Below are 22,705 nucleotides of genomic sequence, written 5' to 3' on the forward strand. Positions count from 1 at the left end.
GGATCGAATCCCACATCAGGCTCCGGGTGCATGGAGCCTGCTTCTCCCTCTGCCTGTGTCTCTGCCTCTCTCTCTCTCTCTCTCTCTCTGTGACTATCATAAATAAATAAAAATTTAAAAAAAAAAAAATGAACGTATACTTGGACTGTCCTCAATCACCTAATAATGTTTTGACTCTACTTCGGAAAACCAAAAGCAAAAACTAAATACTGGACTGGTTTTAGAGTGACCAAAAGCTTGTTCCTGAATGCCTGTTAAGAGCACATTATATACCACGAATCTAGAGTAAAATGGAATGGAAATTCCCCAGTAACCAAGCTTTTCAGTCAACATCTGGCAATATTTTTGTTGCTTTCAGGTGAAGAAAGACATCCTTAGTAATCAACTCAGGACCTAGGCCAGATAAGGCCACAATAACACGGCCAGAGTCAGGAGCAATATCCTCTTAGACTAGATTTTGTCTGTGGACTCAGGACACTCTGACTCTTAAGCTAAACTTGCAGACAAGATGCCACTTCCACTCAAAGGTAAAAAGGCCCTCTGAGGCCACCCTGGCATATTTAAGGACTGCAGGGTAACTGACTCCATCAGAGTACACCAACTGCAAAAATATCAAAACGTACACCGCTCACGATCACATAAACAGATTTATACAAGTATACCAGGCAAATGACAATAAACTCTCAAAAAAGTCTCAAGCTTTCTGAAATATCAGATACTGCAAGTAATAAAAATATTAATGGTTCAAACTAAATACATAGATAACGTAAACTGCTGCAAGATCTTGAAAATGGAGAAAATGGACTGAACAGTAAAACTTTCAAGGAAATAACGGATGTTTTCAGGAATTAAAACTTTTCCAATTAAGGTTCCCACCAGGTTTCTTTTTTTTTTTTTTTCCCCAACCAGGTTTCTGATACTAAGAAAAACTCCAAGCAAAGCGACCCTATATTAGAAAACGTTTTTAAAAATAAGAAACTTTCTTGATTGTGTATTGCTCAACGTTGTGCTAATGTAATATTTTAACTTAAAGGAAGGGCAGGAATGAAGCTTAACACTGGTATAACTATTTGAACAACTGAGCCAAACTTTTTGATGCAAACCCAAATAAAAAAAAGCAAGACGTACTGGCCAGTGTCTATTTCATTAACCTTGTGGGAACCCTGGGATTTTAACACATATTCTGACAGACTGAATTGTAATGATGTAATGGGTGTCCCACAATACTACAGGAGGCAAGAGCTTCGTGGACGGAAAACAAGCAGAACTGTGACATTCGCGTGCCATTCCTTACTCCTGACAAATCCTAGATACAGGACATGATCAGATTGAGATCAAGTCTATTTATTCCAACCACCCCAGTATTGAAACACAGTCAATAATTCTTTTCCCAACAAGCCTGCAGATAAATACATTAAGCAAATTTCTTTAAAGCATTTTCCAAGCAATTTCCAAACCTAAAACTCAAATTACAATAAAATGCTATTTTAATTTTCCTACTTCTTAGAAGTCCATGGGATGGATGCCTGGGTGGCTCAGCGGTTGAGCATCTGCCTTTGGCTCAGGGCTTGATCCCGGAGTCCCAAGATCTAGTCCCACATCGGGCTCCCTGCATGGAACCTGCTTCTCCCTCTGCCTATGTCTCTGCCTCTCCCTCTGTGTCTCTCACGAATAAATAAAATCTTAAAAAATAAATCAAAAAAATAATAGAAGTCCAGTCATGATTCATTCCAAAGGTTTGACTCCTCAATGTCCAAGGTTCTGTCAAAAAAGTAACTACAGATTAAAAACTATCTATGGGAAATAAGCAGATGCAATAAATGATCCTCAGCTGGATAGTATTAATTTAGATAAAGCTGCTGTTATACTTTAGGGCCAACTGAGGAAATCTGAATATATCCCTGTATCAAATAAGATGAGAATTTATCAAGCTGGCTGATTGGGGGGGGGGGGACACTCCTTATAGAACTGTATATATAGTATGATCTCATTTTGATTAAAATCTATATACATATGCACAATTATCAATAAAGTGATACAGTGGTGATCTCTGGATATTTGCTTCCCCGTATTTCCTAGTTTCCAACAATGTACGTGCAACACCACCTCTGTAATAATACTTTAAACCACTAAGGGCTCCTTAAAGCCAAAAATCATTATTTATTAAGTGACTAGTATGAACGAGTCACATGGAGATCTGCTCTTATTCCAAGTTCTCCAAGTTTTTAGCTAATCCTTCCCCAGCCTCTGAGCTAAGCAACAGTTCCTTTTAAAATAGAACATTTCCTTAAACTCCTCTAAGTTTTTTCCCGTCATCTCACTCTCAAGCGCACTTAATTTTTCAGTTTTCCTGGCTATAGCTATTCTTTCAACCTTAATAATACAAGACGAAAAGGTTCATTATAGGCTAAAACCCTGTCATGGGACAAAGGAGGAACTGTTATGATGGACTTTCTTCTTTTCCTTTTATTTTTTTTTAAGATTTTGTTTGTTTATTCATGAGAGAGAGAGAGAGAGAGGCAGAGGCACAGGCAGAGGGAGAAGCAGGCTCCATGCAGGGAGCCCGACGTGGGACTCGATTCCAGATCCCGGGATCACGCCCTGGGCCAAAGGCAGACGCTCAACCGCTGAGCCACCCAGGAGTCCCTCCTCTTTTCCTTTTAGAAGAACATATACCTAGCTTTGTCATAGGTAGATTTTCTGTGGCAGCCCATCCAACTTTCCTTACAGAAAAAGCAGCCTAGGATCTTAGGGCAGAATCAAGTTCAAGTTCTACAGTTTGTCAGGCAACTCCCTTTAGGTCTGCCTAATGGAAAAATGAAGGGGGAAACGGGGAATCAGTACACTTAGCTGCAAACGATTTGCTGTAGACGTCAAAACTGCCAATTTATATATAAATATAAAAACACGCAAACTTGGGGACCCCGGGGTGGCGCAGCGGTTTGGCGCCGCCTTCAGCCCGGGGTGTGACCCTGGAGTCCCGGGATCGAGTCCCACGTCGGGCTCCCTGCGTGGAGCCTGCTTCTCCCTCTGCCTGTGTCTCTGCCTCTCTCTCTCATGAATAAATAAAATCTTAAAAAAAAAAATACACAAACTTATGGAAGACCAGCAAATACCAAACAAGAAGTCGTCGGAAATATTTGGAATCTAAGCAGTAAAATTCTGGGCCGCAGACGTGCGCTCTGCAGGGTCACCCCAAACACCCTCTGCCCCCCACGGGTGCTGCCCGCTCTACGACGAGCACTGCACCCGGAGTCAGGCCTGCGTCCCAGCAGGGTCCTACGAACTCTTCCTTCCTCTCCCCTGCGAGGCCCTGCGCCTCCACCAGCGGCGACCCGAGCAAAGCGCAACGCCCCACGGTCCCCTCTAACCACCGGGACCACTAGGAAACCGGCTTCCGGGGAAAGGGCTGCCCGGTCCCCCGAAACGAGTTCCTGGGCCTTGAGACATCCTAAACAGCCTTGAGCTACAAGGAGCCGCAGAGCCAGGCTTTCAACAGGGAGCGTCCGGAAGCGGGGGGCGGGGGCGGGGGCGGGGGGGTCACCTAGTAAAAGCCTCTGGGAAACGAGCCCCTAAGCGTTCCTTCCCCACCGGCGGAGCCTCCGACGCGCTCCCGCTTCCCCGAACGGCCGTCGTCGGGGCCGACGTGCAGCTGCGGCTTCGCGGCGAGCGGGGGAGCTGCCCCGGGGCGGCCTGGGGCGCTGGGGTCGCCGCCGGCCGGCCCCGCCGCTCGCAAACGGCCTCCGGGGACGGCGCATTCCTAACGGGTTTCGAAGGCGCGTTTAAATCGCCCGCTTTTTTGTCTGCTCGCTGCCTTCTCCGGGCGCCGGGGCTGCGGCCGCCCCCGCGCGTCCGGGAGGGGGAGCCGGGGAGGGGGAGCCGGGGAGGGGGAGCCGGGGGCGGGCGGGGCGGGCGGGGCAGGCGGCGGGACGCGGCGCCCGCGTGGGAGGGACCCCGGGCTGCGGGGGAGCCGGGCCGCCGCCCCGCACCCAGACGCCCGCCGCCCGCCGCCCGCCGCCCGCCGGGTGTGCGCAGGGCCGCGGCTCCGCGCGGCACCGCCCCCTCCGCCCGCCCTCCCGCCTCTCCTCTCCTCTCCTCTCCTCTCCTCCTCCTCCGCCGCCTCCTCCTCCCGAGGCGACAGAAACAACAGCGCGGAAGGAGGGGAAAGTAACTCCCGGCACCTCCGCCGGAATTAGCCCCGGTGCAGCGATGACACCTTCTCGTGGCGCAGCCGGGCCCGCTCCCTCCGCAGCGCCGTCCCCGCCGCCGCCCTCTCCGTTTGAAAGTGGCCGCCCCCCCGCCGCCGCTCCTCCCGCCCCGCCGCCGCCGCTGCACCAATCCGCTCGGCCCCAGTTGCAAATCAAACGCTCCCTCGCGTCCAGAAGCCACTTGCGCCGCTGGAAACGGCCGCGCCGTCCCCTCCCCGAGTCCCTCCCGGGCGGCACCTGGAGCCGCGGCGGCCGCGCCGGCGAGAAACGGCCGCGAGCTGGGAGCGGCGAAGGCGGCGAAGGCGGCGGCGGCGAGCAGCCCCGGGCGGGCTCGGCTCCGGCTCCGGCTCCCGCTCCGGCTCCCGCGGCCGCTCCCGCCCCCAGACAGTTCTGGAAACTGTGGATCACCTCTGTCACAGGAAGCCATCCGGCGAGGAAGGCGGCGCGGAACCAACAAACAAACGCCTGCGGCCGCCCGCCGGAATCGGCGCGGGGACGGCGACGGGCTTCGGGCCGCTCCCGGGCGGGGGCGCGGCGGCCGCCCCCGCGCCGCGGGCTTTGTGCGGGGCGCGGGCGGCGCGGGCGCGGGCGCGGAGGGCCGGGCGTCCCCGCCCCCGGAGCCCCCCACCCCGGCCCCGCGGCGGCGCCCCCGGGACCGTTAGGTGACGCCTCGGCCGCCGCCCGCCCCCATTCCCACCAGGAGCCGCCTCTGCCCCAAGGCCGGAGGCGGGCCACAAAAGTTGGCCCCGGGGCCCCCCCAGCACCTGCCCACGTGCCGCGGAGGCTCGGTCCCGGGGCTCCCCCGGCCCTTCCCCCCGCCGCCCTCGGCCGCCAGGTCACCTATTACCGGTGGGAGGGGAGAGAGCCTGCTATTTAAACGCCCGCGGAAGTTGAGGCACCCCCACTGGCGGGTGCCGTGCACCTGCCTCCCGCCGCCGCGCTCCGCCACTTTGAGCAGCAGCCGCGTCCTCGGCCCCGCCTCCTGCCCGCAGGCGGGCGGGCGGGCGGGCGGGCGGGCGGGCGAGGGCGGGGGGGAGCGGGAAGGAGGTGGAAGGGATCGAATTTCTCCAGCAAATGGGACCGTTCCGACAGGATTCGGTTCCCCGGTCAACATTCCACATTCCATCCCTCTCCCGCATTTGCAAGCCAGCGCCAACAACCCGGAGAGCCTGCCGGCTTCCGAACAACAGCCCCCAACTCACAAACACTCACAGGCACCAGACACGTGCACCGAAGGGCTCCTGCAACTTGCAGTCCCGGGGTGCACGCCGCACGCTCGGGTGAAGGCAGCGAAGCCCAGGCGGCCCCACCCCCCACGGTCTGCACGGTCTGCAGATGGTGCCAAAGGTTGCAGTTTGCAATCCGCTTTAAGTTCACGGTTAATCGGTACTTTGCTCTACCGAGGCAACTCCTTCCTGGGCTCACCGGTGAAGGGCTTTACACTTTGCAGGCAGTCTCGCTTTGAGTGAAAGGGTCCGCTCCCTGGAAACCCGATTTGGGAGGATCTGACTGCCGAGCTGTCCCTGCACCCCCTGCTCCCTGCCCTTGCATTGATGCACAGAATATTTTGGACATGTGGTGACGCGGTGACAAGCGCCAGGGCTGCCGCGGCCACCCTGCCGAGACGGACCTACACACACACACGCGCGCGCACACACACACACACACACACACCTATACGTCTGGACAGATACAGTCGTCGCCCCCCCCCGCCCGCCGCGGTCACACACACACTCCGGATTCATATATGTACGCGGACCTGCGTTCTGCCATTGCCATCTGTCTACCAAGTTGCTACTATGCTTTCCACTTTCATGCAGCCTAATGCGCTTTGGCTTTTTTTTTTTTTTAAATGTGTATCCGCTAAAGCCAACTAGACTGGGCTTCTGCTCCTACACGCGTGTAAAGGAGGATTCACCTGAAAACCGCACGTTCTTCGCAAATCCGAAAGAAGAAGAAGAAAAAAAAAAAAGAAAAGCTCGAAGTCTTCAGCGCCACCACCACCCCCACCCACCCGGCAAAAAAAAAAAAAAAATTTTTTTTTTTTTTTTGGAAAAAGGATCATAATACAACTTACTGATCCAAACACAGATCAATTCTCAGGATCCCAAAACCATCTCGTCCTCCTCCTCCGGCCCCCGCCCCGGCAATGCCCAAGTTGCTGGTGGGATAGTAACGCGGCGCTCGGCGGCGGCCGGCCCTCCCTCCCTCCTCGCTCGCTACATATCGAGAACCCAATCTTTTGGCGCCATATTAATGACGTACTATATTATTTCCACTAGGCAGCGACCTTCGGCATTAAATTACTCCCGAGAACTCCCGAGCAGAGCAACAAAACCATCAAATATGGCTGAGCCTCTCGGCTGGTCCTGCAGCCGCCGCCGCCGCCGCCGCCGCGGTACCGGGACGCGCACACGGACCCACGCGCGGACACGCGCGGACCCACGCGCGGCCCCCCGCCCCCCGCGCCCCGCGCCCCGCGGCCCGCGCGCCTACCTGCTGCGGAAGGCTTCGGCGGAGGCGCTGGGCTCCACGCCGCCGGCTCCGCGCTGCATGAGTTCGGGCCGCGGCGGGCGGGCGGGCGGGGAGCCGGGCGGGCGGGCGGGCGGGCGGGCGCGGAGCCGGGCGGGCCCCTGCTCTGCCGGCGCGCACACACGCGGCCCTCGCGCAGGGAGGCACTCTCGGACGGGCGTTCGGCGGCTGATGGAGGAGGGGCCGTGCGAATCGAACTCCTTTCTGGGTCACTGCTGCCACAGGGGGGAGCACTTTACTCCTTGCCCGAACGCGAGGGTGGGGACGCGAGGGCGGAGGGAGCGCGCCGGGAGTCCGCCGCGCGGGGGGCTCCGTCCCTCGTTAACTCTTCGCGGGCCTCGGGCCGCGGGGGGCGGGGCCGCGGGTGGGGGCGGGGCCTGGGCCTCGGGGGCGGGGCCTCGGGCCGCAGGGTGGGGGGCGCCGTCCCGCCCTTGAGATCCCTCCCCTCGCTTCCCTTGCAAGTCAGGACCTTCTCCAGGGGGTCTCCAGGCGGGAAGGTGGGCTTTGAGATCCCCCCCTCCAAACTGCCCCGGTCGCGATTCTCGTCCGATCTCCTTGTTTGTACCTGGAAATGGATTCTCGCAGATTTAGTTTGAAATTCTTCACAGAAAGAAGAAAAAAAAAAAAAATATATATATATATATATATATATATATATATATATATGTGACTATTAAAAGAAAAAGTGTGTGATCTAGGTGAAAGGTTTTATTTTTAGGCTGAATGGCAAAATAAACAGTTCTTTTGTAGTAACAGTTCTAGGGAGTTGAGAATCGGGATGACGTTTTTAAATACAGGGAATCCAGTTTTGGAGATGGATTTGCGTCTTCACCCGAGGTTGTATCGGACATTGATCATTGCAAGTGAGGATTGATTCGTTGGAGGGCAATGATTATTTATAAGTGGACAGACACCACCTTTCTAGTTCACAGGATTTCAGGACTGGACATTGCCTTCGGAATGAGAGAATGGACACTAAAGCTGAAACTGGAGTTGCGGACTAATGTAAAATTAATCATTAGAGGCTTATCCGGGAGGGTATGTATGGGTAAAAATAACCGGTTGCCAATATTCCAGAAAATACAAATTTGCTTTTTTATGTGGAGGTTAACACAGAGGAGAAAAAGAAGTCTATGTGACCCTTAGGTTCCAAAGGAAAAAAGACATGGGTGCAGATTAAAACTCCCCTTCAGTAAATAGCAAGAGTGATCACTAATTACAAAACTGAATATTGAACCCGAAGGCATGTTGGAACTGCTGGAAGAACTCTTCCGAACATTATCAGGTTTGATTTCACACAATCATGTACCAACCTATCCACCTGCATCAAGAACATAATAATCTGATAAATGTGGCAAGACAAAACTAATTTAGCCTCTGTATACTTTTTTCAGAAAGCACTTAAACCAAAGGAAACCTTAAGTATACGTCTTCTGTCTTCCTCTCCTGTTGCACTGAGGAAGAGGACGTGTCAGCCTCGTTCAATGTGCTTGTTCAGTCGCTGTTTACAGATCACACGTGTAAAGCACTATGCCATTGTTGTCACTATGACTAGGTCACACTGCAGCTTCGTTACCTCCCTTGGTTCACCTTACACATACTGTCCTGTAGAGGTAAGAGTACACAGGCTTCCCAGACAGACAGACAGCACTGGATCTAGCTCTACCAGTTGACCAACTTGTATGACTGGGGTAAATTATGGAACTTCTGGGATCCCTGGGTGGCTCAGTGGTTTAGCGCCTGCCTTCGGCCCAGGGCGTGATCCTGGGGTCCCAGGATCAAGTCCCACATCAGGCTCCCTGCATGGAGCCTGCTTCTCCCTCTGCCTGTGTTTCTGCCTCTCTGTGTCTCTCATGAATTAATTAATTAATTAATTAATTAATCTTAAAAAAATTATAGAACTTCTTGGAGCCCCAGTTTCTTCATGAGAAATAAAATGAGATTAACAGCCCCTAACCTTGGAATGAGAGAGCCCCATAAAAGTGCCCAGGAGAGGCCCTGGTAGTTGGTTATCAACTCCCCGGACCATTCCTCCCTATCTCTTTCTTGGTCTTCTCTGGAAAATTGCAACTTTTCTAAATTCCAGCCAGTCTTATTTCAAGTATTCTCACCAAAAAAAAAAAAAAAAATTAAAATTACATTCGCCGCTTAATACATTACTTGTTTTTTCTGACTATCCCATTCCCAAAACATCAGGCCACAAAATAAAAGTGTACTGAGTTGAGAAAAATAAAGAGGTGAAACAGTACACAGACTGCCCTAGCTGATGAATTAATCAGGACTGAGGGTCCCAAGAATAGTCTCTCAATTATGCCATGACTTCAAAATACTGATGCACTCAGGCAGTGTCACGTGCTATAAATAACCCTGGACTAGAAGTCAGGAGACTCCTACCAACTCACACTGTGACTCTGACAAATCTCTTTGGGCCTTAGTTTCCCCAATGAGATGATAGACAAGATGATATCTGATACCTTTTCTTCTTTAACATTCAGTAATTTCTGATTGTTCTTACCTAACTTAGAAAGTGATGATTAGGGACTCCTGGGTGGCTTAGTGGTTGAGCGTCTGCCTTTGGCTCAGGGTGTGATTCCGGGATCCTGGGATCGAGTCCCACATCGGGCTCCCTGCATGGAGCCTGCTTCTCCCTCTGCCTGTGTATCTGCCTCTCTCTCTCTCTCTCTCTGTGTGTGTCTCTCATGAACAAATAAATCAAACTCTTTAAAAAAAATAATAAAACTACTTTCTGTTCCATTCTGTCACTTACTGTCTTACCTTGCTGAATCATTCAGGATCACCATCTCCTAGAACTTAGAACAGTTGCATTAATTCACACTTTATTACCAGAGATGAAAGGACATTCAAAAACACAGCCACGAAGTCATCAGTGTAGTTGAGATATCAAGATTCTAGGCTTTCCTGATCTCATCTGGTCTGATCTGATCCGTGTTTGTGATGAAAGTTATAATTCTGGGATCCCTGGGTGGCTCAGCGTTGGGTGCCTGCCTTTGGCCCAGGGCGTGATCCTGGAGTTGCAGGGGGGATGGAGTCCTGACCCACCCACATCGGGCTCCCTGCAAGGAGCCTGCTTGTGTCTGCCTCTCTCTTTCTGTGTCTCTCATGAATAAATGAATAAATTATTTTTTTTTAAAAAAAGAAAGTTATAATTCTATGTATCTCTTACGTTCTGCTATGGCCATATGCCATTCAATTATTTTCTTCTGTAATATGGGGTTTTACGAAATAAATATTTGGAACTTTATATTCATATTCCTGATTTCAATACTACATGATTAAACCCATGAATGTTTACTTAGTCATTTCATTTGTATGTACTACTCTGTAGGTAGAGAATTATAAGTTCTTAACAAGAGATGCAGAATTGCTCATAATTAATAGTTGTTCTTTGTTTCTTGGGTTTTTTAAGTAGGCTCCAGACCCAACATGGGGCTTAAACTCATGGCCCTCAGACCAAGAGTTGCATGTTTTACCAATTGAGCCAGCCAGGTGCCCACAGAATTGCTCATAATTAAAATAAAGTAAGTGTGTATGCTGAAAGTCCTATATATCTCATTCCTTTAGAAACATGAGTAAGAAATTATTTTTTTTTTAATTTATTTAATTTATTTTTTATTGGTGTTCAATTTACTAACATACAGAATAACACCCAGTGCCCGTCACCCATTCACTCCCACCCCCCGCCCTCCTCCCCTTCTACCACCCCTAGTTCGTTTGAAATTCTTACTGGCAAATACCACTGCCAGTTGGTAGACTCCATGATACATAGAATTTTTTATTGCACAAGGGCTATCCTGGATAAAATGGGATGTATTCTAAAAGTTTATTTGAACTTAGTTCTTGTTTTGAACTTTGAATTTATGCCCCAAATAAATCTTGTTATAATGAGGTTGTCAAGTCGTCTCTAAGAAAATAATTTTAATACTAAATGACAGAAAAGAATAACTTTCTGTTAACTTTTGAAAATGGGATTATTTGGGTAGGACAGGATCTACCTCAAAGAGAGACAAGGAGGTATAATTCTGAACAAGAAGAGAAAAGTTAGGAACCATATTTCACATTCGTTCACATTCATTCACATTCATTCACATTCGTGAATTCCATGAGAAGAAACAGGAGGTGATGGGTAGGAGATTAGGAGTAGAGTTCCCTGTCTGACCGGGCAAGGAGGTCACCATCCGGAAACAGCCTTCAAATATATGGAATGATTAGAAGGCCGATGCCTGAGATACTTTCTTGCAAGTGCCAGTAACAACTACAAAAATTTTTTCTTGAGGTTTTTTTCTTCTTTTTCCTTTCGTCTTGCTTGTTTATTCTGGTTGCTTTAATTTTGTTGATTTTCATACTTTTAGCACAAGTTAAGATGTCAGTGAGAAACAAGTCCAAGAGGGGGATAAGAGGGGATGTAACTTGATTCAACCAGATGGAAATGTCTAACACTGGAGAGGTTCAAAATAAGAAAAGCTTTCCTCTAATTATGAAAGGAAAACATGATAATGGAGAGAATTTTGAAAATTTAGGAAGGTAATATAACTCACCCACAGGGATAACTATTATAAACACTCCCATGTATTTTCAGTATTTTTTTCTAGGTATTTTTAATAAAATTGGAATGATGTCACACATTCCATGTTACAATCTTTCTTTTCACTTACACCTTTTTTTTAAATTTCAATATTGTACTTTTTCAAGTAAAAACAATATATATATATATTTAATTATCAGGTCTTTGCCTCCATACCATACCTTCACCTACAGGCCACTTCAACCATGTGTTCTCGTAGTTAGACCCTGGACCTTGTCAACTATTGGAAAGTTCTGTCCAGCTTTATTTTTTATTTATTTTTTTATTAAAGATTTTATTTATTTATTCATGAGAATAATGAATAATAATGAATAATAATGTCTCTCTGAGACACAGAGAGAGAGAGAGGCAGAGACACAAGCAGAGGGAGAAGCAGGCTCCATGCAGGGAGTCTAACATGGGACTCGATCCTGGGTCTCCAGGATCCCACCCTGGGCTGAAGGCAGCACTAAACTGCTGAGCTACCCGGGCTGCCCTCTGCCCAGCTTTAATATCAAATTAAAATATCTCCCATTTTATTTTAAGATTTTATTTATTTATTCATGAAAGACACAGAGAGAGGCAGACGCAGAGACATAGGCAGAGAGAGAAGCAGGCTCCCTGCAGGGAACCCCATGCAGGACTTGATCCCAGGACCCAGGATCACACCCTGAGCCTTAGGCAGATGCTCAACCTCTGAGCCATGCAGGTATCCCCAAATATCTCCATTTTAACCACTACCTCTGAGATGTCCAAAACTTACACTTCTCTCTCAACCTTTCTTTTTATCTGAAAAGTCACTCCAATCTACCCCACTGACCTCTCTTCTTACCAGGGTGCAGGCTAGCAGTAAATCGAACTGTGATCTCCATCCAGCCCCAGCATGGGTACCTGAGACTCATCAGAGACACATGATTTCCAGGTCCACGCTAGACCTACTGAATCAGTAAGGGGAATCCAGCAACCTGTGTTTTAACAAACCCTCCAGGTAATTCTGATCCATGCTCAAGTTTGAGAACCACTGGTGTAGATCTTACCCCTACCCACCAAACTCAAAGCTCAGGGACAGACTTTAGAGAAAAGGTGACAAAAAGACAAATGGGCCTATATTCTGCCAAGTTAGTTAAAAATATAAACAATTACAATAAACTGCAGGGCTTAGAGGGAAGTATATACCTAGACCTCTAATCTTGTGTGTGGGTCCTGAAAGGAGGGTGGTCAGATAAGATTGTTCAGAGTAAGTGACCCTAAATAAAGCTAAAACCTGGAGTATACCTGTTAGCCAGATGAGAAGGATGGGATCAAGCATTGTACTTCTTCTTTCTCCTTCCTTCCTTCCTTCCTTCCTTCCTTCCTTCCTTCCTTCCTTCCTTCCTTCCTTCCAACAAAACTCTGGCTTCTGTGTGAAGAATGGATGGGGTGGGGTGAGATAAGAGGTGGGGAGTTACCAGGTGAGAGATGAAGGAGGCTTGGACCACAGTTATTGTTCACGGAAGAAAGACAGGCAGACAAACTAGCCCATGATGGAGGCCTGATTTACACTGTCCCCCTTCTGGAGGTCTCCAGCTCACCCAGTTCAGCACCCATTCAGGGAAGGAGTATGGGAACTCCTTCCCCCAACTAATTAGGTGCCAAGGGGATGTCTCCAGAACTTACAGGCTCCCTGGTGCCTCTTAAGAGGGAGAGAGTATCTTCTAGGGGAACCAAAGAAAGGTCCTTCTGGACCCCACTGCAGAGGGGTCCAAGCCCTGATCCTGTACACAGAGCAGTGGCTCAAACTTCATGAATCGGGGCGATCAAAGACCAGTTTCCCCCAATGTGGTTGGGAGGACCCGTGCCCTGGCAGGGGTCTTTTTCAGCCCCCCTTCTTGCACAAACTTGGATCCCAACCCAGGCCCCTCCTTCCTCACTTCTCTGCTGCCACCCCACGAAGTCCTTAACCCTCCTCCAGAAAGCTCTGTTTTTCTCTTTTCTTCCACAATATACCTCAATGGCCCATTATAACCTGATCCCAAATCATTAGCAAATGAAAAACGGGCTCCCTTTCCTCTGAGACTGAGAGGGCTGGGGGCAGATAGGGAGAGGAAGCAGAGAAGGAGGTACCCTCCCACTAGTTTAGTTCCAGTGTTAATGAAGCCAGAAAAAGGAGGCAGAGCAAACACAAGTTTCTGTGTTAAAATTGTTTGATAATTCACTTTTCTTTTCTGCGGTAAGACATATTTCATTTTGGACAAGACTTAGTGGATTGGATGTCAGAGGTGAAGGAGAAATTGGGAGTAAAAGATGACTCCCAGGTCTGAGGCTTAGTTCTCTGAGTGGATTCTTTCATCTATTTAACAGACATTCATTGAACACTGAGCTCAGGGCATGCAACGGTAAAAAAGACAAATAAACCCTTGCCCTCCTGGAGCTCACATTCATTCTCGGGGTAGGGGAAATGCCTGAGCTTGAGGACATACTAATGAAAGATGCTCAGAAGGCAGATGGGCCCAGGAGTCTGGTGCTCTTGGAGAAAGGCAGGGTTATGTCAGGGAGGAAGCACTTCCTCTGCCTTATGGTCCTTCTAGCTGGACTTAGAATCAATTTTATGGGAAACAGATTAACGGGAGAAAATCAAATTTAATAGGCTTATATACAGGGACTCCACACAAAAATGAAATTCCAAAGACAATGAGGCAACATGAAGCTTATAAGAGCTAAGGAAAGGGGGAGGGTCTGAGGACTCAAAAGGAAGACAGGCTGTTAGCAGGAAGGTGAAAGATGTCTTGAAAAACAAAAGTTGCCCTATTATGCAGATGAGTTTCTTAGGTAAAGGGGAGTCTCTATTAATAGCTCTCTTCCTAGTACAGGCTCTCCTTTCCAATGTAAATTTAGGCAGTTAGGACCAAGAAGAGAGCTTTTTCTGCATTTGCTGGGTTTTGATTACCTTTAACTCCAAATAATATTCATTTCAAAGTGGCCCGTCTTGGGGCAGCCTGCCCCTGGCACCTACAGTCGAGAGTATTGGTTCAGGAGTTGTCGGCATAGAGAGATTGAGTCAGGCATTGGATGAGATTAATTGGAAGGGTCTACAAAGTAAGAAGAAAGAGAGCCTAGGCCCAAAACTAAGGTGTCACATTTAAAGAATGGGCAAAGGAAGCTGCAAAGCTTCAGTGGTTTCATTGAAGACAGTCCAGATGAGTTGAAATGGTTTAGCCTACTTCGTGTCTCAGTCCGGACTTCTAAGCCCTACTGGAGAAAATCACAGATTCGTGCCGATTGGTTTCACAATGTATTCATTATCCTCCACCTCCACAGCGTTCTGAAATCACTCTCTATTTCCCAGTCAGTTCAATCTCCCGTTCACCTCTGGATCTTTCTCAGAACTTTCTTCCCATCCTTCGTCTTCCGTCCTGCCACTTACCTTGGCACTTTGAGCAGAGCTCCTAATTTCCTACATCACGGAGGTAACAGGCCCTTGGACAGGAAAGTCTGACTTTCTACCACCAAACTTGCAGAAATCCTTCCCTGTGGGCCCTCCTTTCTCCCTTCTTTCCTGTCACAGTGGGAGAGAGAAGGCCTTCCCTCCACCTAGACTCAGAATCCCTTGAGACTGGCCCACTTTGTTGTCTAACACAAGATTAGCCCTTCTCTTGCAGGTACCTCTACTTCTCTGGTTATTGACTTCCTCCCAAACGCATTTAAAGATGGTTATGTTTCCACTAAAAAACAACAACAAAACAAACCAACAAAACCCAAAAACTAACAAACAAACTCTCAAAGCTCTCTTCCTATTCTTTCCTCTTTACAGTTCAGTTTTTGAAAGAATAGTCTACACTCACTCCGGAGCCCACTGATATCTGACTGATGTCCCCAGTCACCTGGTGAAACTGCTCTTGCCAAAATCACCACTGACATTCTTATTACTAATTCCAGGGGCAATTCCGAATCCTTGTTTTACATGACCTCCCACAAACATTTGACACTATTTTCCCATTCATGCCCTGTTTCTTCAAATGCATTCATCTGGCTTCCATAACACCAACAGTCTTCTGGTTTCTCTCCTACTTCTCCAGCCTCTTCTAATCCTTTTGCAGGTTCCTCTTTTTCTGTTAAAGCAATGCTTCAAATTATTTTCGAGTCTAAGGGAAGAAAATTTTTGGAAAATTCAACTAAAGAAAAAATTTTGGTTGAGACATATCATAAGAAAAAAAGAATGGTTCACTAACCATTAAACGTTTAGAATGGATACAAAAAAGAACATCTGGTTAAAGATTATTAGGCTAGTCAATCAGCTGGATGGGTAACCCTAGCTTCCCAGAAGGAGTTCTCAGTCTTATTAAAGTCTGTCAGAAAACTGTTCACGCACTTTATCAGGAATGCTAATTGCTTCCCAGAAGGAGTTGTAAATTACATCACACACAAAAATTTCTGTCCCAGACCAAATTCGAGTCCTTCCCCACCCCCCTCATTTTCAGCCTCTTAAATGTTGGTTTTTCCTTAGGGTTCTATCCTAAGCCCTCTTCTCTTCTCATTATACATATATCTCTTGGTGATCTCATGTATTCTCATGGCCATCCCTCAAGATACACGTCTATAGAGCCACTTCCACACCTGACCTTCACACTTGTGTCTCCAGTAGATTCCTGAACACTCCACTGGCAGCTCAAACTCAATGTGTACCAAACGGAACTCATTTTCCCTCCTACTTGGTACCTCCTCATCTGTCCCATCACTCACTTAGTGGTACCACCATCCACAAAGGCCAACTCAGAAGCCAAAACATTTTCCTCGACTCTTACTTTTCTTTGACACTGTGGGAGCCAAGGGTAGACTGCCCTAAAATGGGCCACTTTAGCATAAACATTATTTTGAGTTAAAAGCAGTCAGATTCCAGCAGATTCAGGAAAAGCTCTTTACCTCCCCCTCTACTGCCTGCCAGTACCAGGAAGAGAGCTATTAACGAGATTTCCTCTTTACCTAAGAAACTTATCTACATAATAGGGCAACCTTTGTTTTCCAGATATCTTCTTTCACCTTCCTGCTAGCTAATGGTCTTTCTCCCACTTTGTAACCTCAGACCCCCACCCGCCCCCCATCCCTTAGCTCATATAAGCAGCATGTTGCCTCATTGTCTTTGGAACTTCATGTCTCCCTGGACTTCCCCTATCCATGCTCTTTTTTTTTTTTTTTTTTTTATCCTATCCATGCTCTTAAATATTATTTTCTCCTCTTAACCTGTCTCATGTCAGTTTGATTCTTAGTCCATCTAGAAGGACGTTGAAAGACAGAAGAAATTCTTCTGCTCCAACAACACCATCTCCACCAACACCACCAATCCAATTTATCACCAAGTCACTTCCCCACTGGGTCTCATTTCTTCATCCCCACAGCTACTATCATCATTGACCTAAACCACCACTTAACTGGTCTCCCTGCTTTCAATTTGTCTGCCTTTAATTCATTTCCTACCCTGTAATCAGTGAGATCTTTTTAAAGCAAAAATATGATCATGCCATTTCCATTTAGAACCTCTAATTGCCATTTTCCCCCCTATTTGTTCTTAAAGATAGAACATGTCACCAACATAGTCTATCAGGTCCTTCATGTTTCAATTCCTACTTACGTTTCCTAATTTTCCTTCCAAACTTTTCTCCCACACTCATGGCACTTCACATTTCTTCAGTGGTATCTAGAGAACTTTGAAAATTTTATCCCTAAGCTTGGGTCATTTTTCCCTATCTGTCTGCTTTCTCTTGGCTCCAACTCACTCAAGTTCCACAAAAAAGGCTTATCCTACCTCTTTAACCCCACCCCTCTCTAAATTCCCATGATATTCAGTACTATCACTATATTATCACTTTTCTTCCTGTTTTGTAACTTTTTTGTACCCATCACTAGATTCAAGGACATTGTCACTTGTGTTCTCCAATTGTGTTCCTAATAAGGCCTAACAATTGGTAGGCACTTAATAAATGTTTTGAATGTGATTACATTCATGTAATAAATAGTCTCCAAAACACTATTTTAAAAAGATTATGGCATGCCTGGGTAGCTCAGCAGTTGAGCATCTGTCTTTGGCTCAGGGCATGATCCTGAGGTCCGGGATCAAGTCCCACATCGGGCTCCCCACAGGGAGCCTGCTTCTCCCTCTGCTTATGTTTCTGCCTCTCTCTGTCTCTCATGAATAAATAAGTAAAATCTTAAAAAAGGGAGAGAGAGAGAAGGAAATTTAGACTCTTACACATTCCTAGAACATAACCTAAAAAGCAAAGAAATCTCCTTATGTCATTCAACTGGGCCACACAAATGAAAAATTCATTAGGCTGTAAGGCTATACTGATGTATACATTCCTAAAACTTCTGTTCTGTCACAGGAAGGAGTGCCTTTTCAGTACTGGTAGATACAATACAGGCAGGGTTGCAGAAGTAGGAAAAGAAAAAAGAACATTGAAAATCGAAAAAAAAAAAAAATAGAATGGTTCTTTCCAGAGCCCTTTATATATATTCTCTGTCACCTGGTGTTCTGTTTTCTACCCAAATGGCCAATAGGAATGAATGACTGTCTCCTTTCTGTGGTAGAGACCCACCAGAGCTCTAAGGGCAGGGGAAGAATCTAAGTCTTGCCTCATATCAGCCAAATCTTACTTAATCTCTTGCACATATTTCTCCACCCCAGTCCCTGGGCTTCACCCCGGATGGCCTTCCCATCCTCCCAGAATCCCATTGCCCTAGCAGCCCTGCTACTCAGAACAGAGCATCCACGCAGGCATCTAATATATCACTGCCTGACTTCTAATCGTGGGTCAAGCCCACTAGGTCATTCTGTAACATTCATCTTAGTTTTAAAAACATGAGAGGGACATTGTTGGCAAAAATCCAGGCATAATGAATTCTATGTTCTAGAAACAGAGAAACTTGAACTATTTCAATTTGAAAGTAACAGCTGGCAGGAAACCAACAGAGCAAAGTCCTCTGGGAGGAACAAAAAACAAAAAAACAAAACAAAAAAAACCCCAAGCTGGTTAGTTAACTTGTAGGTCTGTAAGGTGGGCAGATTTCTTTAAAAAGCAAACGAAGCAATTTTAGACTTGAGAGACTTAATTGGCATCCAAGGCCAAGAATATGAATAATGTTACATAAAAACCTTGCTCAAGTGAGAATTCTGCAATCGAAGCATTCTGACTCTAATAGCTAATGTGTAAGGGAAAAGAATATAGAAAAGGATGTTTATTTATCCACTCATATATTATAGACCATTCATGGTACCAAGATATGAATCCCATCCTTTTTTTTCATCACGGCAAGTAAAGAGTGATGCTTTTCAGAACTTTTTTTTAAGAAAATAGAGTTGAGCTGCTTTTTTAGGTTCCAAACAATGCCAAGATACTCCAGTATTTGTTCTTCTATCAATAAAACGAGAAACTTCAATTTATGTGTAAGGTAAAAAACTGGGGAACTAATAATGGCTTAATAGCAATTCTAGATCACTTTGGTAATGAAGGATAGGAATAGCATATATAAACAGAATTCAAAGACAATAAAAGATTTATTTCTTTTAACCCTTTCCTTTTCTCATACCCCTCCCAGTCCACCTAGAATATTACCAGCGAAATGAAAGAAAGGCACACAGGTAGAAAAACAACAAAGCAAAATACCTGGGGAAGCTATACCTATGTAATCTTTTTTCTTTCAAAGTATAAGCATCAAAAAAAAAAAAAAAGTATAAACATCATTGTAAGCATCACTGCAAGGACACAGACTTATGTCTAAAATATGCCTATTTCTGGACTATTAATTTTATGACAGCAAAAAATGAAAAGCAATCTAATGTCCCAAAATAGGAGAATGTTAGGGTGCCTGGCTGGCTCAGTCAGAAGAGCATGAGACTGTTGATTTCATTGTTGTGAGTTTGAGCCCCACATTGGGTGTAGAGATTACTAAAATAAATAAATAAACCTTAAAAAGTTAGACAATGTAATTTATGGTATTTTGATATAATGGAATGTTTTATAGCCACTAAAAGAGTCACATTTTTATTTATTTTTTAAGATTTTATTTATTCTTGATAGACACAGAGAGAGAGGCAGAGACACAGGCAGAGAGAGAAGCAGGTTCTTTGCAGGGACCCCGATGTGGAACTCGATCCAGGGACCCTGGGATCACGACCTGAGCCGAAGGTAGATGCTCAACCACTGAGACAACCACGTGTCCCAACAGTCACATTTATTTTTTAAAATATTTTATTTATTTATTCATGAGAGACACACAGAGAGAGAGAGAGAGAGAGGCAGAGACACAGACAGAGGGAGAAGCAGGCTCCATGCAGGGAGCCCTACATGGGACTGGATCCCGGGTCTCCAGGATCACACCCCGGGGCCGAAGGCACCGCTAAACCACTGAGCCACCAGGGCTGCCCCAGTCACATTTTTAAATCATGAAAATTAAAAGTGAAATACCTACTAATTGTGGAAGCAATAAAGAAAGGGGACCCTCATACAATGCCAGTAGAAATATGAATTCCTAAAGCCTTTTAGGAAAGTAATCCGGCAATATTTTTTAAACTTAAAAATACATTTTTCAGACAAAGACCTTGATGCAGGGAAAGAGTATTTAAAAACAAAAATAAACAAAAGCAAGTAAGGACTGTGCCATGGAATCCTCTTATACAAATGTGGAATAATTTTCATGGAAGTAATCCAAACTGAAAGTTTACTTCCAACTTCCTGACCATAATGTCTCTGGGATCCTGTGAGACCCTCCAGCCTTGCCCTTATTTTAATACCAGCCCTCCAGGTGATACAATCTCTCACTTGGCAAGAACTCAGGGATGTTTACAGACCACCAGTTTTGTACAGTCCGCCTAGACTCTTCTCTTTCTTCACTCTCTCTCCTATTCCCCCGTATAATTAATCATCAAGTCTGGATAACTGAATTTGCAATGTGTCCCCCACTTGTCACTTTCTCCTACTCCTACATCCTCTATCCTGACTCAAGACTGTATTACCTTGGGGCACCTGAGTGGTTCAGGGGTTGAGCATCTGCCTTTGGCTCAGGTGTTGATCCTGGGGTCCTGGGATTGAGTCCCACATCGGGCTCCCTGCAAGGAGCCTGCTTCTCCCTCTGCCTCTGTCTCTGCCTGCCTATCTCTAGGTCTCTCATGAATAAATAAATAAAATCTTTTTAAAAAATTAAGTTAAATTAAATTAAAGACTGTATTACCTTTCACTTGAATTAGTGGTTTTCCTTCCTCCTTAGCACTCCCTGCTGCAATGTATTTTATACACGGTAACCAAAACAACCCTCCAAAAAACTCTGAGCAGTTGATGCCTCCTTTTTGGGTAGAGAGCAAACCTCAACATCCTCAACACAACATTCTAGGTCCTCAAGCACCTGGCTGTGACCATAGCCTGAACCTGCAGCCCCAGTACCTTTATGTATTTTTTTAAAGATTTTATTTATTTATTTATTCATGAGAGACACAGAGAGAGAGGCAGAGACACAGGCAGAAGCAGAGGGAGAAGCAGGCTCCATGCAGTGAGTCGGATGTGGGACTTGATCCCTGGTCTCCAGGATCACGCCCTGGGCTGAAGGCAGATGCTTAACCGCTGAGCCACCCAGGCGTCCCACCTTTATGTATTGAATTGGTTGGTGTACTGGGTTAAAGAGTGTCCCTCCCAAAATTCACTTTGACCTGGAACCCCCAAATCTGGCCTGATTTGGAAATAGGGCTTTTGCAGATGTAATTAGTAAGCGAAATCTTGCTGGATTGGGGTGGGACAAATCCAATGACTGGTGTCTTATAAGAAGGCCAGGTGAAGTCACAAAGAGACATACAGAAGGAAAATGGCCATGCACAGAAAGAGACAGAAATTAAAGTGATGCAGCTTCAGGCCAGAGAATGCCAGGGATTGCCAGCAGCCACCAGAAGCTAAAAAGAGTGAAGGATGGTTCTTCCCTAGAACCTTTACAGGGAACATAACACTGCTGACGCCTTTATTTCACACTTACACCTTCCAGAACTGTGAGAATAAATTGTTGTTTTAAGCCACGGAGTTTGAGGTAATTTGTCAGAGCAGCCCTAGGAAACTAACACAATGGGCTAGGAGATTTTTGGTGACAAACAACAACAACAACAAACATCTTAAAAACTTAATTTAGCTTACAGAAAAAGAAAGAGGAGATACTACTGTATTCGGGGAACCTAGAGCAGAAATTCAGCTGAGCCTCAGGAAAATCCAAAATCAGAGGCCAAAGGCCACCAATTTCTCACCCTGTGACATTTTATCCCTTTTGCATCTGTTTCATTTCTCTCTCTCTCTTCTCTTTCTTCCTTTTTCTCTCTTCTCTTCCTACCTTTCTCAAGGTCACAGCCACCAACAACTGCAAGGTTGACCTTTTGGTATCCCAAAAGAAATTGACCACTTTTTTCTCAGTTTCTATTCCAAAATTCCCCAGGAAGAACTGATCACACTTTTGGGTCAGAATTTCAGCATCATTCACCAAGCAATGACCAGAAGATGATTCTTACAGAGACCATGTGATCCTATAGCACCAAGATGATTTTCACAGAAATCATGTAGTTGAAGTAGAACTGGGAGGGGGAAAGGAAAACGAACCATTGATGCCTTGATAATCATGCTTCCCCTTTTCTAGAAATTCCTTTTTCTCTCATTCTCTATCCCTGCTTACTGAAATCACACGCCTTTCAAAGTCTAGCTTATATGTCACCTTTTCCACAAAATATGTTGGACTCTGCCATTAGACCATGAATCCTCAAAAGCAGAAACCCATAGATCTTATTCTTTCCTATATCCTCTTCTCCTAAGCAGCTTTCAGAATTTTGTGGCTGCTCCTTGAAGCCTTCTTGGATCTATTAATTTAGGATTCATCCCACCCTTCTCTAGGTACCTGCAGTACTCTGTTGGAACTTCTTTTCCAGCATTTGCCATCTTCTGGCTTCTACTGAAGATACTTGTTTGTTTTACTTGTTTAAGTGTTTGAAATGTTTTTTAAAGAAATGTTTTTCTCTCTCTTGAGAGAGAGAAAAAGCATGGGAAGGGGTAAGGGGTAGAGGTAGAAGCAGACTCCCCACTGAGCAAGGAGCCTGACAGGAGGCTCAATCCCAGAACCCTGGGTTCATGACCTGAACCAAAGGCAGAAGCTTAAACCAATTGAGCCATCCGGGGGGCCCCAACTGAAGATATTTCTAAACATGTTTTTTTCCTTCTCTGAAGTGTCCACTCCTTGTAGATAAGTTCCAGTACGTTGTACATAAGAGTCAGGTAGTAGTTCTCTGTTAAATATAATTCCCCATCCCTACTCTCTCAAAAATTCAGTTAACAGGAACGCCTGGGTGGCTCAGCGGGTTGAGTGGTTGAGCATCTGCCTTCAGCTCAGGGCG

The 22,705-nt window shown here is 46.3% G+C and overlaps 1 protein-coding gene across 15 annotated transcripts in view; it reads right to left on the bottom strand.

Moving 5' to 3' along the window:
* Nucleotides 1-6,788, bottom strand: part of JADE1 (jade family PHD finger 1) — a 63,078-nt gene extending 56,290 nt beyond the window's left edge. Inside the window, exon 1 of one of the 15 annotated variants that reach the window (XM_038564644.1) lies at nucleotides 6,705-6,788. Coding sequence is in view for 1 of the 15 variants with exons in the window: in XM_038564643.1 (XP_038420571.1) it covers nucleotides 4,617-4,635 (19 nt within the window). In the remaining 14 variants the exon portion in view is untranslated. The other 14 variants (XM_038564654.1, XM_038564646.1, XM_038564656.1 and 11 more) reach the window with 14 other exon arrangements.
* Nucleotides 6,789-22,705: the final 15,917 nt, after the last annotated feature.

The sequence above is a fragment of the Canis lupus genome, chromosome 19 (assembly GCF_011100685.1).
Source record: "Canis lupus familiaris isolate Mischka breed German Shepherd chromosome 19, alternate assembly UU_Cfam_GSD_1.0, whole genome shotgun sequence".
NCBI lineage: Eukaryota > Metazoa > Chordata > Mammalia > Carnivora > Canidae > Canis > Canis lupus.